This window comes from Hylobates moloch, unplaced genomic scaffold (assembly GCF_009828535.3).
Source record: "Hylobates moloch isolate HMO894 unplaced genomic scaffold, HMol_V3 SCAFFOLD_2, whole genome shotgun sequence".
NCBI lineage: Eukaryota > Metazoa > Chordata > Mammalia > Primates > Hylobatidae > Hylobates > Hylobates moloch.
This window is the reverse complement of record NW_026652277.1, coordinates 134,219,229-134,236,560: the sequence shown is the minus strand read 5'-3', so window position 1 is coordinate 134,236,560 and position 17,332 is coordinate 134,219,229. Positions and strand designations below refer to the sequence as shown.

At 36.9% G+C, this 17,332-nt stretch overlaps 1 protein-coding gene across 12 annotated transcripts in view; it reads right to left on the bottom strand.

The window, feature by feature from the left end:
- Positions 1-17,332, bottom strand: part of DSE (dermatan sulfate epimerase) — a 174,424-nt gene that overhangs the window by 14,559 nt on the left and 142,533 nt on the right. For 10 of the 12 annotated variants that reach the window (XM_058435501.1, XM_058435502.1, XM_058435499.1 and 7 more), the window contains one exon: positions 3,177-3,430. In XM_058435501.1, the coding sequence (XP_058291484.1) occupies positions 3,177-3,430 (254 nt within the window). Of the gene's footprint in view, positions 1-1,675; positions 1,714-3,176; positions 3,431-12,674; positions 12,906-17,332 lie in introns of those variants that run through there. The other 2 variants (XM_058435504.1, XM_032157328.2) reach the window with 2 other exon arrangements.

Genomic DNA, 17,332 nt, shown 5'->3' with positions numbered 1-17,332 from the left:
TTATAGAATTTGTAATAGCCTGCACATATTATAAATGCTAAACGGACAGTCTTCAATTTGTATTGTCATTAGAAGGCAACCTCTTATCCTTTATGTGCTTTAGATTCCAGAGGATCTCAAAAGGCAGCACAGTGGGGCTGAGAAACCACTGGAAAGGCAAACTAATAATGAAAAAATCAACTAGGAATCCTGAATCTGCCAAAAAATGAGCTACATGATTTTGTCCAAGCAATTCTTCCATCTGTCACATTTTAATCTCCCCAATGAAAATTAAGTCTATAACAAGTTATAAAACCTTTTAACTCAGAAATGCTAGCTTTCTAGAATTGTTGCACTTAGTTGACAATAACAACTCCTCATATTTCTGTAACATTTATAACTTACATAGCACTGAACAGAATCTTAATCCTTTTAACAACCCAATTATGTATTATTGCCCCAAAACAGAAAGGCTGACTTGTTCAAGACCTCTGGCACATGACTAAAAATGAACACTTTAATCTCAAACTAGGTCTTTAGATTTAAGGTTTCGCTTTAAAACACGCAACCCTTGAGAATAAAATTAAGCCCAATGCCTCCCGGTGTGGATGTAGCCACATTGCTTTACTTCCACAAACATGTTGACCACGCTACCATGGCCTACTATGTGGCAGGTGTGGGGCTTCCAGAGGCCCAGGTCCGACCAGCTCTGGGCCTAAACATAGGTCCCAGGCTAAGACTTGGCTCCTGACTAATGGGGGCAACTCAGCTGTCAGGCTTGGGTATGCAGAGTTGACTGTTCATCATACCCTGGCCTCTTCTGCCACCCAGCATCACACCTGATATGTCAATATTCTGGATAGTTTTCATTTCCATTCTCTACCCTTCTGGTTTAAAATTCTAATTATCTTCATCCTTTTCCTTTGTGTCTTCCATCTCCCACCAGATATCAATGTTACTGATGCCTAAAATCAGGTCACTGTTCCCAGGATACCACATTACCTAAATTTCTTTATTTGTTCCTTACAACAACCCTCTTCAGAAGATATGAGGCAATGTCTACCAAAATACTTTGTAAACTGCAACTCTCTGTGAATACAAGGTACTGATATTGTTAACTGAAGCTATGCCCTATATTTTTTTTCTGCCACCCGAATACCTTGCCTGGAATGTTCTTTAATTTCCCCATAAGTTCTCCTATCCATCTTCAAAGTTACATGAAGAAAATTACTGAAAGAACACTGCTGTCTTGAATTCCGAGTTAATATACTCATTTTATATTTAACCATAACGCTTTTCATGGTATCTTTTATTTCACTCTCTGGGGTTACTGTAACTACGGTGTAATCATTTAAACATTTCACACCTGTCTTCTTTCCAACTGATTTCTACCTCCTTCTGTCGTCTTGTCATAAATGTGTGTACTTATGTGGGGGCTCTGGAAGAGTGTCTGCCAGGGACACCATAACTTTAATCAGAAAATAAATGCATAGGAAAATTCCTGCCAGGGCAAAATGACATATTTTGATTCAATCCAAACCAGTATTTTGGGTCACTGCTTATTATTTGGAATAATGTTATTTACAAAGACTGAAAAAATAAACTCTACTCCTTCCCTTAAATAAATAAAAATTTATTTAAGGAAATAAAACTATAGTAGATTAAATTTAAGACCTGAAGCAGAAATTTGGCTCACCTAAGGGATCCTTTCACCATTTCCTGATGGTGTCTTTTCACAGGCCTGGGGGTTTATAAATGGTTTGTTAGTGGATTCTCACATTTTTGCATTTTGATGTTTTAATTTTCTTTTCCTTTCTATTTATTTATTATTTATTTATTATTTATTTAAGACTCTGTTGCCAAGGCTGGAGTACAGTGGTGGGATCCTGGCTCACTGCAACCTCCGCCTCCCAGGTTCAAGTGATTCTCCTGCCTCAGCCTCCTGAGTAGCTGGGATTACAGGCACACACCACCACGCCCAGCTAATTTTTGTATTTTTAGTAGAGACAGGATTTCCCCATGTTGGCCACGCTGGCCTCGAACTCCTGTCTTCACGTGATCCACCTGCTTTGGCCTTCCAAAGTGCTGGGATTACAGGCATGAGCCACCACGCCTGACCCGAGGTTTTAATTTTCTTTATGTTTTTGTGAGAGTAGGGGACAAGGGGAGCTAGCATGAAAACTCACTGCCATAATTAAATTTTGCTTAAGTTATTATAAATGGAATTTCCCTTCTGACAGAGATAACAAAATATAGTAGAAAGAGATTGAACTTTATGGATGACCAGAAGTGGATCCAAATCCCAGCTGCCTTATATGGTTGATGTGAGAATTGAATAAAATATGGCAAAAGACTAGCACATGGCATATGCTCAGTTAATGTTAGTTTCTTTTCCTCTAAGACCTAATTAAAAGTGAAGGTTGGTTGATGTGACAAGGGAGAAAGCTAGATTTGGGTAAAATCTGATGTTGGATAATCAACAAAATGATTACTAATTCTTATGAGGAATATAATCGAGTTAAATTCTGTTAGATTTCCAAGCTCCAATTATATATTTAATATTCTGATAATTCCCTGTGATCTTAGAGCTGCTTTTCTTAAACACAATCTTAATCAGTCATTTATAGATTTCTATAGAAGTTGTAATTTAGAGTTAAAAGAACAAAGAAAATGTATTATTGGCAATTATGCAATATGTTAAAGCAAAGTAGCTGCACAATCCACAAAAATTGCTTCCAATTTGGATGTAAATAATCCAGTTTGGTTGTTTTAAATACTAAGAGGAAAAAATAGTAGTGGTGTTATGATTCACACCTGTGTGCTGGAAATCTTCATTTCAAATAACCAACCATCTGTTTAGCTTTTTAAAATTTCACTTATTCCAGGATGGCTGTCTTCACTGTCAAAATTCTCTGGAAAAATGAATATTTATCACTGACCCTGAGCTGTGAGGATTTGTTCTAGGATAATCATAAGCCATAATTAGATAATGTGCCGGCTAACATACTAGCAGAAAATAAGGAGGAGATGTCCCTCAATTAACTAAGAGATACTGTAGGGACTACTTCATCTCATGGGTTTAGTTAGGATCCAAGTATGAACATGTACTAAGAATGGTTATAAAAATGCTTTGCTCACAACATAGCAATTATGACTTCTGTCAGCTCAGGTATCACCTTGGCTGTGTCCACACACACCTTGATTCATCAGGACTAGGCTTCCCGTGAGCAAAGCCATACAGTTGGTGGGCTGATGATTGTGCAGGTATTGAAATCCCCATCCTCTCCTGTATGAAGTTTCATACATATACCCTGAGGCATTGGCAATCACTTCAAGAAACTTCTCCTGTTGTGTCTTGCTCAGGTAGTTGTACAAGAAGTCATAAGCAGTGGCAAAACCAACCAGGGAGTGAGCAAGCGGGACCTCATCCCAAGGAGCATCTTTCACCAACCTGTAAAGGAAAATAAATCATGGAAATGAGTTCATCAGACTCACAGCTTTCATCACATTTCTAAAGTGTCTATTTCTCAGAACTAAAGGGCACAATTGAAGATATAATCCAAGGGCTTAATGACACACAACTGACTTCCCTCCACATTAGAAACAAGCATAAAGTTTGTCTAAAATGTGAAAATTATACAGTAAACAGTTTTCTCTCTCAGGATTCTGGCAACATCAAGATGTGGAGAATTTTTACTTTTGATTTTTTATTCATGACAAGAAGTCGTAGAATACTACTTCTTGTAGTATTAGAAGAGATCTAAATAGAAGAGATCTAAAGCATAGAACATGTGTTGGCAGGGCAAAATTCTCTGGAGTACCCATTTAACCAGTGCTCACCCTACTCTTCCTTTTCACTTGAATGAGATGCTCTCAGTTCTATTCTTATGGCCACCTTGCTAAGACAGTTGAACATATGTATTTCCTCTTATTTCCCATAGCTGGTCAATGTGAAGGTATCGTGGTCCATAATCCATGACCTCTCAATCTGCACAGACCCACTTGGTCATCACCATGGCGGGAAGCGTGGCAAATGTGAGTGGGAGCTGATTCTAACTCAGAATTTTTACATCCCTCTTTCCCATAAACTGAACTGCACTGCCTTAAAGATCCTTCAAATACCTTTCTAAGAAGTCTAAAAGTTGATCTTCTGTTAAGAATTACGTTGTCATTTTCCAGGAAGCCAAATTTCTGTTTGACTAGCTATATTATTCTGCAAATTAGTGTGTGGCTTGCATTAAGCAGGAAGCAAACAAAGGATCTTTCACAATCAGAATTCTAAGGAATTACCCAGAAAACCCTTCCCATCTGTTCAGGATGTATTTGAGTAATCTCTGAGTGAGGGAAACAAATCAAAAGTGTGCTGTACCTGTGGGAGGTAGAAGAAAGCACTTAATTAGGGATGAAGCTAAAGCTTAACATTTCTATGCCATGAACCTCTTTTGGCAATCTAGCAAAGCCTTGACCTCTTTCTCAAAATGTTTTAAAATTCATAAGACATAATATATAAGGATACATGGAAATCTATTATTTTGAAATATAATTATCAATACACATATTTAAAAAATAATAATACAGGCTTTTTAAAATCAAGGCATGAAATACCAACATTTAATAGCAGGGATAATAACTACTATAATTTGTAAATGGTAACAAGCATAAATTTTGAGATGTCTATAACAACTGTAATGTGGTATGAAAATATCTGTGATACCTATCTGTGATTTTGTTACAGATCCTCCCAATACCATCAAGATTGGTTATCTCTACTCATGATTGGAAGAAATGTTGGATTTCCGTTAAAGTTGGTAAAAGTTAAGATGTATTAGTTCTCTCAAACAAACCTTATAGACCTCAGTTTAAAAATACTTTAAAATGTTCTGAGAGACTACCTCTTCCAGATTATGTTTTTCCTTTAGAAGTTTATGCTAAAGAAATGGCCTAGGTGAGGCCTTCCCTGGTTACCCTATCAGAATTTCATCATCCTCCCAAAATAATATTCAATTCTCCTTTTCTTTTTTCCCTTTAGTAAATATATGTATGAATATGTCTATGTATATGTTTCCCCTCCTAGAATTTAAGTTTTACAAGGGCAGGACTTTTTTCTTCACTGTTGTATTCGCAATTGGATTCCCAATCATAGAACAGTGTGGCACACAGCAGATGCTCAATAAATATTTTCAGAAAGAAGGAAAAAGTGAAGGAACAAACCTATAACTCACTGTCAGCCACACTGCTGGCAGTGATTATGTGATCATTATGAAATCAGGAATTTGGAGAGATCCCTTTATATTTAGTAATAATTTCAGCGTTTGGTTACCATTCCATGTTTGGTGCTAAAAAGATTGATGAGTTTCTTAGCAATTTAGTAACAGACAAAGCTCCCTTGCTCTAGCCAGTCAGCTTGCCAGTGTGTGTACTGTTTGTAAACAGACTATAAGAGTGTGAATGAATTCTCTACTTCTAGGAGAAAAACAATTCATACTGCACACTCATTGCCAGGGAGTTGGGAATATCATCTTCACTGACTCATGGTGACTGGTGGGCCAGGCCGGGAAGCCAGGTCATTTGTTTCCCAACTTGTGTCATTGTACCATGTCATGATGCATCTATAAATGGCACTATATACACCGACCCATGATAAAGGTTATGTCAATGAATCGCTACCAGCCAGCAAACCCTCACATGTGTGATTAACCAATACGCTTATTTTTATAGATAACCAGAACATTTGATATAATTCTCATCCTTCATGAAATGTTACGCAAATTTATGTGAAAATGTCCAAGCCCCAACATGCAGTTTGTTTATTTCAAACAGTTTCCAATTCAATGAAACACAGGCACCCCAAAAGAAAAAAGTTTATGGCACCTTCAGGTCTGTCCCTACCCAGCCTTAGATACAAAGTGAAATAATGGAAGAGACTATATTTTACAGTCATAAAAACCAATGGAAATTTGCTCTTAGTTCATGGATGGCAGCTGAGAAACTATCTTATTCAATGTGATCCTGACCAGTAATATATCAGTTCACTGGGAATGGTGGTTAAGTGGGAAATTATTTTTTAAAAAACCAGACAGACATTAATTTATGAATTGTGCTTCAACTTAAAATATATCCATGTGTACACAGATTCACCAATCTTTTGAAGGTGAGCCAAACCTATTCTCTGAATATGGGTCTACAGATGGAGTTTCATTGTTATTTCCTGCAAAGAACACACATAACACATCACCACAATTTCCAGCTTTGTTTTCTTTATTACAAAGGAAGAAATTAAAGATACCTGTGAGGGAACGCAGAAGCCTTCTAGATTTTTATGAGCTTTTCCCTAATCTTCTACAAATCTCAATCACACTATATCATGACAGCAATTTTTTTACAGTAAGTTATTCCAAAGCTTTTAGGTTGGTTCTAGAAATATTAGCTTTTTCTTTTTGAACTCACACTTTATCTCTTTATATTATTAAAACTGTCTCATTACAGGTATTAGGGAAACTGTATTACCTGATTTGAGAACAAATACAGCTGACACTTGCTCAGCCAGTAACTCTACTGGGGGGAACAGAAATAAACGTAAAGTAAAGGGCAACCTAGAAGTCCTGACATTCAGCTACCGTGTTACACAAGGAATGGAAGCTAGGTTCACTGGCAAGTTAGTTAAGAGGAGGTTAATTGAGGAAATATTTACGCTATTCCTCTTTTGTAAACTACACTTTCACCCCTTAGAGCAGCTGTTCTCAAAGTAAGGCCCAGGGAGGGGCTTCCGAGACTATCACATTTTAGAGAATTCACAGATAAGAATCATTTTCATAATAATGTAAAGATGTTATAAGTTGATATTTGCACTGATGGTACAAAAGCAGTATTAAGTAAAACTGCTGTAACCTTAGCAAGAATCCAAGCAGGGGCACTAAACTGCCCTAGTAGTCCTTGTATGATTTTGCACTGCCATGCACTCAGGTTTTTGTTGTTGTTGTTGTTTAATTTTTAAAGCCAATTTTACTTAAAAATGTCCTTGATGAAGTGGTAAAAATGATTAATCTTTATAAAATCTCAACTCTTTGAGTATACATCTTTCTAATATCCTATGTGATTAAACGGAGTACCAAAGTACAAGAATGTCCCAAACAAAAGAAGTCATGCACTGAGTTGAGAGCTGAGCTAGCTGGGTTTTTTCATGAAACATCATTTTTACGTGACAGAATGATCAACTGACAAATTATAGTTATTTTGATTTGGGTGTTAGCATAGGAATTTTCTTGAAAATAAACAAGGAAGGCCTGCCAGTTCAAGGAAAGCTGAAAGCCTTTGTTGCCAATGACAAACTTGGAACTTTCAACCGGAAATAAGAATTTTGGAAAATTTGCATCCACTACCAAGAGCTTAAGAGCTTACCAATACTTAAAGATTTTTGTGATGAAATCAGTGAGAACATCAACAAACATGATTTTTATATTGTATAATTAAATGTGTCAACATTCGGTAGACTGAAATAACTCAGTGAACAAACATGCAAAATAACAAAGGCATGATGTTATAAAACCATGCAAGGATAAGACAGCCACTCCTAAGTGTAAAATATGCCAATGAATTTTAATGTAAAAGAGTATGAAGAGTTCATTTACATGGCTTCAGATTCTATACTGCAATTAATTTTTATGGAACCACTACCAGTCAAGTTTTAGTGTAGCGTCAAAGAAGAATATTCACAATTATTTGAAAAGATTATTAAAATACTCCTACCTTGTCAATCACATATTCCTGTGAGGCTGGATTTTCTTCATATACTTCAACCAAAAAAACACATAGCAACAAATCAAATGCAGAAGCAGACATATAAGATTTGCAAAAATGTAAAAGAACACCTTCCTTCTATTTTTTGTTTTAAAAAATGTAGTTTGGCTGGGTACAGTGGCTTATGTCTGTAATCCTAGTGCTTTAGGAGGCTAAGGTAGGAGGATTGCTTGAGCCCAGGAGTTCCACATAGCAAAACTGTCTCTACACAAAATAATTTTTAAAAAATTAGCCGGGCCTGGTGGCATGCACCTGAAGTCCCAGCTTAGGAGGCTGAGGCAGGAAGATTGCTGGAGCCCAGGAGTTCAAAGCTGCAGTGAGCTATGACTGCACCACTGCACTCCAGCCTGGGTGACACAGTGAGACCCTGTCCCTAAAAAAAAAAAAATAGATATATACATGTATACATAGTTATTTTTTCCTAAAAATGTTTATGTTAATATGAAATGAGCTCTAAAAATATATAAATAGAGTAAATGAACAAATAAATGTTTCAAACTTCTCAGTTTTAATTTCTAATATGGTAAACTTTGATAGATACAGCCCAAATAAACAAAGCTGTTTGATGTCCTCATTAATTTTTAAGGTACAAAGTGCTTCCAAGTCCAAAAAAGTTTAAAAACTGATGCTTTGAATATTTTCAAAGGTGAATTTATGCGAAATAAATTAATCTGAATACAGGAAAGAGCTATTGATTTTCTGAGTGTAAGGGTGGAATGTTGGTGGGGAAAGGCATAGAGTTTGGTCATGATGTGCTGTGTCTATTAATTAAGTTGTGATTCTGAAAGAAGAATGAGCCATAACTATTTTTCCAAAGTTGAGCAGTCTCATCAATCCAAATTTTTGTACCAATTTTAAATGGATAGACTGCTTGTATTATCATAAATGCTTTTTAAAATATTATGTATGGAGTATAATAGTAGTCAATCGAAGAAGTCTGTATCACTACAAATGTGACAGTTTATTTGATTAAATAACCATTAAAAGGAACCCTAAAAACAATGTTGCTATCTATTTTTATTGGTATAGATTTGAACTACAAGTGATTAAATGCTTCTATTTTTAAAATTTTCATATAGTTTTGATATAGACAGTCTATAGAAAATAATTGCCTGTGAAAAGATTAAAATTTAACATTGCAAGGTTCACAGAATATTATTTAAATTTGTATACTGTTGTCTTAGCCCAGGCTGCCATAACAAAATGCCATAGACTGGGTAGCTTAAACAACAGAAATTTATTTTTTATAAGTTCTGGGAGCTGAAGGTCTGACAGGGTGCCAGCATGGTCAGGTTTTGGTGAGAGCTCTGTTCCTGGCTTTTAGAGGGCCGCCATCTTACTGTGTGCTCACCTGGCCTTTCCTAGATGTGTGGTGTGGGGATAGGGCAAGCGTGAGAGAGAGTGCACAAGAGTACAAGCTCTCTGGCACCTCTTCTTATCAGGGCACTTATCCTATCACAAGAGCCCCACCTTTAGGACCTCCATCTAAATCTAATTCTCTCCTATAGGCCCTTTTCTCTAAATACTTCCACATAAGGGGTTAGGGCTTCAATATGAATTTTGAGGAGGGTCCCATTCAGTTCATAGCAACTGTCTATTTCATTTACACAAATACTGCTAAAATAAACACTTAGAATAAAAAGAAATTAGGTCTTTGAAACCAAAGATGTGCCAAGAGATCACTCATACTTATTTAAATTAATCAACAGTATACAAGACACAAATACTAGAAACAATAGGAGAACTCATAATTCCCCTTATAATTAATCCTATTTCCTAGTACTTTTCAGAACCTAACAATTTTATAGCAGGCTTTTCCATATGTAGGTGTGCTCCAAAGATCATGATTTTATCCACAGTGTGGGCAAATCTACATATTTTTTGAAAGTGTATTTAAATGAGACTTTATGATTTGTCAGACCTTTCCAACAAAGGAGGAGAACTCCATTAAAATGATCCATCTTCTTTTTCTCATTTTCAGAATTACTATAGTTTTACCAACCTATAAAATATTTACTTAGTAAATTCATAAAGTAGAAGATTTATGTTTAAAATCTGATTTTATACAGTAGATGGTTATGGAACTACAAATTTAAGTTAAAATGAAACAAGCTTTACAAAAATTATGAATTTACATTCAGAACACAACAATGAACTCCTTAGAAATTGCAAACTCTAAAAGTACCAGGGTAGTGCACCACCAGCTTCCCATTTGCCAGCTTTGCTGCAGCTGTGTCTACTGTACATATGCCACACCTCTGTCCACGTGCGCTTGGCCACACCATTAAAATAGGCCAGAATTAGGTCAACTCTATTTTAAAAATGTAAATTAGTCTATTCATTCTAAAAGTCTCCTGAACACAGTAACTTGATCGAAAACCATTTAACTTTCAACCAAACACCTTTGTGTATTTGGAAACAACCTCCAATAAGTTAAGACAGTCATGTATTACGACTCCTTTTAAAAACATGACTAATGCAGTAATGATTCTTTTTTCCCTCTATTTTAAATGTGAAAACTAACCATGAATGTTAAATGTTAGTAATATGTTAAATTTGGTATGGAATTCATATAAATGTAGCTAAAGGGAAGTGGATTTCTCACCTCTGAGGCCTCATCTGTAAAGCACATTGGGTCTTGGCAGACATTTGCCAAGAGGACCAGAGTAAGCCTGAAAGATAGAGACTTGATCTAGGAGGCTCTGAGTGGGTAGTCATCAATCCAAGGGGAATGTTCAGCTAATCTCTGGCCTGGCTTGGCGTCCATATTCCAAGTGTTTGATCAGGTGGCTAAAGGTTAGCACTGGCATTGTGAAGCAAAATGCACAGGGAGGGAAAGGAGAGGGGGGTGTACTTCCTATTAAGCACATGTTATGTGCCCAAGCCTCTACATACATTATGTCATTTCAACTTCTCAACTCAACATGAGGTATTCCATCCCCATTTTATAGATTGTGAAAAAGCAATTTGGATAGGAGATTACTTGTTCAAGGCCACAGAGTTAAACGGTGAAGCTGAGAATGGAATCCAGAATTATCTGAATTATCTGAATCTAGAATGGTTTTTACTTCTTAGTGAGGGGAAGAACAGTGCTTTCAAAGAAAGTCACCAAGTTTGCAATAAGAACTGAGTCAGAACATGCCAGAGTCAGTGGCTCTACCAAAAGCTAGGCAGAAGGTTCCAAGGGTTCTAAGCCTTGTCATTTTCATGACACCAAGACAGAGCAAGGCATGAGATCTGAGAAAAGGGGGGCACATTAGAAGAAGAGATACTGCCATTCTGTGCTCATGTGGTTGCTCAGGGCCCACCCAAGGAACAAGAGACACCAATCATGAAGAATTCCTGAACAACTCTTTCCCTCCCTGATGAGCCTGCGCACCTAATGTACTACTCTAAGGTAGAGTTGGTCCAGGGGATGGTGGTTCTGGTTTGCATATTCAGAACCTTGGGCCCCTTAAGGTAGTAACAAACACTGTCTTCTTGATCAAACTCTAGCCAGGCTCCTCTGTGCCTTCTTGGCTAGGCCTCAACCTCATTCTATGAAGAGTAAACACTAACATGTTTCTAATAGCTCAAGGTCATATCCCTGAGATGACCCTCTCCCCGTTGAAAGTGTCTGCCTAAGAAACTCAAGGCTTCCAAAAAAATTTGTTTGTTCCAGTCAACATTTGAGGATAGGGCCTCTGTCTCCCAGTCTCTGTGGGAGGATAGAATTCTATCTTCGATAATTGCCACTTAGCAGACATGTGATTAGCTGGCCTAATCACATGTGCATTGACTGCCCTTTGTAATTTTTCTCTTTCCTGGCTCTACTAAGCCCCTGCTTGCCCTCCTCCCTTTAAAATGCCTATTCACCTCTGTATAGATTGACGTTCAGTTCAGTTTATGCTGAACTCTTTTCCTTATTGAAATAGTTACTACTGATTAAAACTTATCCTTGCCACTTTAGTGTCCGGTATTGTTTACCTTTGACACTGGCCAGGGCTAGAGTACACAGAAATGGACAATGAGCTTTCCTTTTTCAATATCTACTTTGGGAACAAAACTACTTTCCCTTTCTGGAAACAATTGCTAGAAGGATGAACGGTATGACAGAAAGGGAACTCATTGTATATTAAGACATTTTCAGGGAAAATAACTCATGAGCTCTGAAATGTAAAAAACCATTTCCTCTCACAATCTATATTACTATATTAATTAAATCACTGGATTTAATATAGCAGCACATTACCACTTAATTTCATTTTAATGCCATGAATTCAATATCCCAAATATTAAATTCTAAAATATATAAAATTTAAGTCAACTTGGCCCCACTCAAGCAGAATACTGAGGAGTCAATTATGCCAAAGCAGAAACTAAAAGAAACACATTTTACTCAAATGAAAAGTATTCTAGATGATTTGTAAATAAAAAGAATTGAAGTGTCGGAATATAACAAGTTAATTAAAATAAAATGTAGAGTAGTACTGTTAAATTGGAAAAGGCTTCCATGTCATTATCTCAATGTTTACTTCGATGACATAAAGTATTATGACCCAAATATCCAAGCATGCCACCCAAACATAATCTATTTAAATGGAATCAAACAACATTTATAATTGTAACCTCTTTTAACTGAGTAAGTATACTTTGCCCTAATATTCAACCTACAAAAGGTGAGAGGAAGAAACATGATAAGTAAAAATTATTCAAATTTAGGAACAAGACCTCTATTTTGGTGGAATGGCATAGCTCAAAGGACTACAGTTAAAAATACACTTACATATCAAATTCTAATGACAAATTCTGAAAGAATATATTATAATGGAGAAATTTTAAAACCTGGAAAGGCAATAGGAGGGAATAACCAGGTCTGCCTATATTGTTCATGAAAAGTATAATTTAATGATATTTACCCATTTTAAAAAGGAGCTTGATATTTTAAATGTCTAACATGTTTTACAACTGTATGTGTAAAATATGTTTCAAAAAGTTCAGCTGGACAACTTGTTGATGTCATCACTCAGTCAATGTCTATGCAAGCATCCAGTGATCATGTGAGAAGCCATCAACTGCCAGTTAGCAATTGTCAGTAGTCAGTACGATTTTAAGAAAAAAAAAAAAAAAAACATGCAAGAGCAGCCAGGATGATGGACAGTGGCCAGTCCTGTCAGAGAAGAAAATATAATATATAAACGTTGGCTTGGGCAAGAACTGAGCAGTTATAATAATTGTATGTAGTTGACACATTTATTTATCTTATAAAAATTTAATATAAATTTTATAACACACAACATCAAAAATATGCCATCTATTTTAAATATAATATGACTCCAGAGGGCAAGAAGTCTATAATGAAGAATAAAAATCTAAAGATTCTGAACACCAAGTATTTCCCAATGAAAAAGATTTAATCAAACTATCAACCTTATAGTGCAGTCAAAAAACTACACACACACACACACACACACACACACACACACACACACACACAGTGGCCAATTAGCTGTTTAGAACCTGTGACAGGCAAAATAACAGTCCCCCAAGAATCTATGCACACATTACCTTCCATTGGGGCAAACAGACTTTGTAGATATGATTAAAAACCTTGTGATGAGAGATTATTCTAGATTACCCAGGTGGTCCCAATCTAGTCACATGGGTCCTTAAAAGCAAAGAACCTTTCTTGGCTGTGGTCGGAGAGAGATGTGACCAGGAGGAAGAATCAAAGAGATGCAAGGTTGCTAGCTTTGAAGGTGGAGGCAGGGAGCCACAAGCAAAGGAATATATGTGAACTCCAAAACCTAGCAAAAGGCAAAGAAAAGTATTCTGCCCTAGAGCTTCCAGAATAAAATGTAGCCCTGCTAACACTTTGATTTTAGCCCTGTGTTACACTTCTACAAAACTGTAAGATCAATCTGTGCTGTTTTAAGCCACTGAGTATGTGGTAATTTGTTACAGCATTTGTATGCATTTTTAGGCAGTCAAGGACTACCAGAGATTTGAGGAAATCCCATAATAGGACAAAAGAGACCCAAATGAACAAAGTGATTAATGCAGCTTGGGAGAAATTAAATCATGCAGGTAGAAAGAAATTTCAAGACAAAAGAAGCTCTTGAAATGGAAAACAAAATAGCAGGAAAGTAAGTGCAATAAAAGGGCTGGGGGAAAAGTTGAAGAAACCTTGAAAATGCAAAAAAAAAAGTAAGAAAATAAAATAGAAAACAGGAGAGGAAAAAAAAAGAGGACTGGCCAAAGAGGTTAAACACGTGAAAAAGAAGAGGGGAAAAAAAAAAAAAAAGAAAGAAAAAAGAAAAAAAGGGAAACAAAAAGAGATCCAAATATATCAAGGAAAACTGCTAGAACTAAAGGGAATAAGTTTCCATATTGAAAGAATCCATGAAGTGCACAGTTCACAGACTCATCTCAAAACAAGATACATCATCCCGTAATTTCAAAACACTGGTAACATAAAAAAGATCCTAAATGCTTCAGAGTGGAATATCAGGTTTCATTCAAAGCATCAGGAAGAGTGGGGTCAGATATCTCAACAGCAACACTGGACACTAGTATACAATAAAACAATGACTCCAAAACTCAGAGACACAATTTCCAGACTATAATTTCATATCCAGCCAAGCTACCCTTTAAACATGAGGGAAGAAAAAACACAGGCAGACATCCAAGGTCTCAAAATTTACCTCTCATAAATGCTTTCTCTGGAAGCCAGTGGAAAATATCTCCACCTAAATTAGGATGTATATCAAAAAGAAGACATGGCACAAGGAATCCAATTCAAGAGAAAAAAGAAAAAAGATGGCTGTACAGCAGACCTGGCTGCAAACAATCCACATCCTAGCATGTCAAAAAGCTGCAGCATTACTTCTTCAAAAAGATGAATTATTTTTAAAAAATGTCTTATTAAGAATGTCTTGTTTGAATAGATAGAAAACTTACACAACTGGGTGAGAGTCTGGCTAGTCATTAGAGATAAGCATATAAAAAACTTACCAAATAAAACAAAAAGCTATTATGAATCTAAGAGAAAACAAAGAGTTGTACACACATTGAAAGGTCATTACAGTATACAATATAGTTCAGTTGTCAATAACTTTTGCCTTGTTAAAATATGCAAACAGGCTGGGCGTGGTGGCTCACACCTGTAATCCCAGCACTTTGGGAGGTCGAGGCAGGCGGATCACCTGAGGTTGGGAGTTCGAGACCAGCCTGACCAACATGCAGAAACCCCATCTCTGCTAAAAATACAACATTAGCTGGGCGTGGTGGCGCATGCCTGTAATCCCAGCTACTCGGGAGGCTGAGGCAGGAGAATCACTTGAACCCGGGAGGTGGAGGTTGTGGTGAGCCGAGATCGCGCCATTGCACTCCATCCTGGGCAACAAGAGCGAAACTCCGCCTAAAGAAAATGTGCAAACACTTGATATTCCCCTCATTAAAATTACACATATTTATAAAATAAAACAGATCTATATTGTAATGAAAATAACTTAACTGTGTCAGAGTGAGAGAGAGATGATGCATCTGCAAGCCAAGGACACCAAAGATTGCCTACAACCACCAGAAGCTAGGAGAGCAGCTTGGGATAGTCTCTCCTTCAGAGAGCCTCCAGAAGGAATGAAGCCTATTGATATCTTGATTTCAGACTTCTGGCCTCCAGAACTGAGAGAGAATAAATTTCTGTTGGTTTAAGCCACCTAGTCTATGGTATCTTGTTACAGCAGCCCTAGCAACAAATACACCGACACTAAAAAACCTGATCAGCCATTGCTGCCATCTCGTACCCTCCCCATCATCTTCCTGTCGCTGCCTGAACACTCAGTTACTCCCATTTACTTGAAAGAGCGCTTGCCTAATATTCTGAGAACATGGCAGGCAAAAGAGCAAAGAATTACTTGAGGAATGAAGTTTCAAAATAATGACGGACACTTTTTCACAATGGCAAAAATCATAGTCAAATCGCCAATTTTTGCTGCCCTCATGGTGAGAAAATGTCAAATCCAAAATGAGGTAGGCCTGGAGGAGCTAGCATACGTGAAATGATATTTTGCTGTCTCTTAGAGTAAGGTTAATATATTTACCCACTATTCCTGCTTTTAATGTTTTATCAAAAATTTTCTTTGATAATTTGCTTTTTAAAGGTTTTGCTGAAATTATGCAGAGCTTCATAAAATCCAGAGGCCTTTTTAAAACAGTGAATGAACTGTGGCTGATTTTACTCTGGGTGCAGTAGGAAATAATGCTCTGCACAGTTTATTCCATTCAGCCCTGGAAACCTGACATGTAATCATTAATCACAGGCCTGTACTGTTTCTTAATGAAATAAAGATGCTTCCCAATACATTTTGAGAATAAGCACTCTAAACACTAGAATAGAATAAAGAGGGCATCTTAAAGAGTGGAATGGTCTCCTCAGTGGAGATGTCCAAGAAAGGATATTGGGAAGGGATTCTCTGGAAAAAATTTTGTATTTATCAGAATGTTAGGCAGGGCTTTCAAACTATAAATATACTGTGAAATGAATATAATGGGTTGTAATCAGCATATTTTTAATGGAAGGAAATAGAAAATGAGGACAAGGCATAATTTAAGTGCAAGGGCTATTTGATGAAACATTTATTTATATATTTATATATGTAAAGTTGAAGTTATGTGTGCATCAGCTTGTGCGTCCACTGCACTACTATTTACAACAGCAAAAACACAGAATCAACCTAGGTGCCCAACAATGGTGGATAAAGAAAATGTGGTACATATACATTATGGAATACTAGGCAGGCATAGAAAAGAATGAAATCACATCCGTTGCAGCAACATGGAGCTAAAGGCCATTATCCTAAGCAAAGTAATGCAGACACAGAAAACCAAATACCACAATATCGCATGTTCTTACTAGTAAGTGGGAACTAAACATTGGGTACACATGGACATACAGGAACAAAAAGACAGTGGGGACTACTAGATGGGGGAGGGAGGGAGGGAAACAAGAGTTGAGAAACTTCCTATTGAGTATTACGCTTACTACCTGGGTGTCAGGATCAATTGAACCCCAAATCGCAGCATCACACAATATACATACTATGTAACTGCACATGTACCCCCCTAAATCTAAAAGTTGAAATAAAAATAAATAATGTAATAAAATTAGAAATAAAAATAAAATTAAAAACTAGAAACAAATAAAAAAAGTTATGTCTGTATTGGGTCGTTTGTTACTGTAGGTCACAGTGAAAAAGTTTCAAAGCCACTGTCTTAGAGGGTAAATGTGATCCAAAATAAGCCACCCATCAGAGGCATGCTGCTGACATGGAGGGCTGCTTCAGTGGGAGGAGCTGTGTTGAAATCCAGGCTGCCCAGGCACTTCCCAGCAGAGGGTCTGGAGCCAGGACTAAGACAAAATTCTCACCGTGAGATCATCAGGAAGGAACCCAGGAGTTCAGAGAAGTTCAGAATGTTCAAAGTAGAGGGCAGATGGTGCTGTATGAAGGGGGCAGGCATGAAGACACTAAATGGGCTCAGTCAATTCAGGAAGGAAAACATAATTTGTCATGGTGTG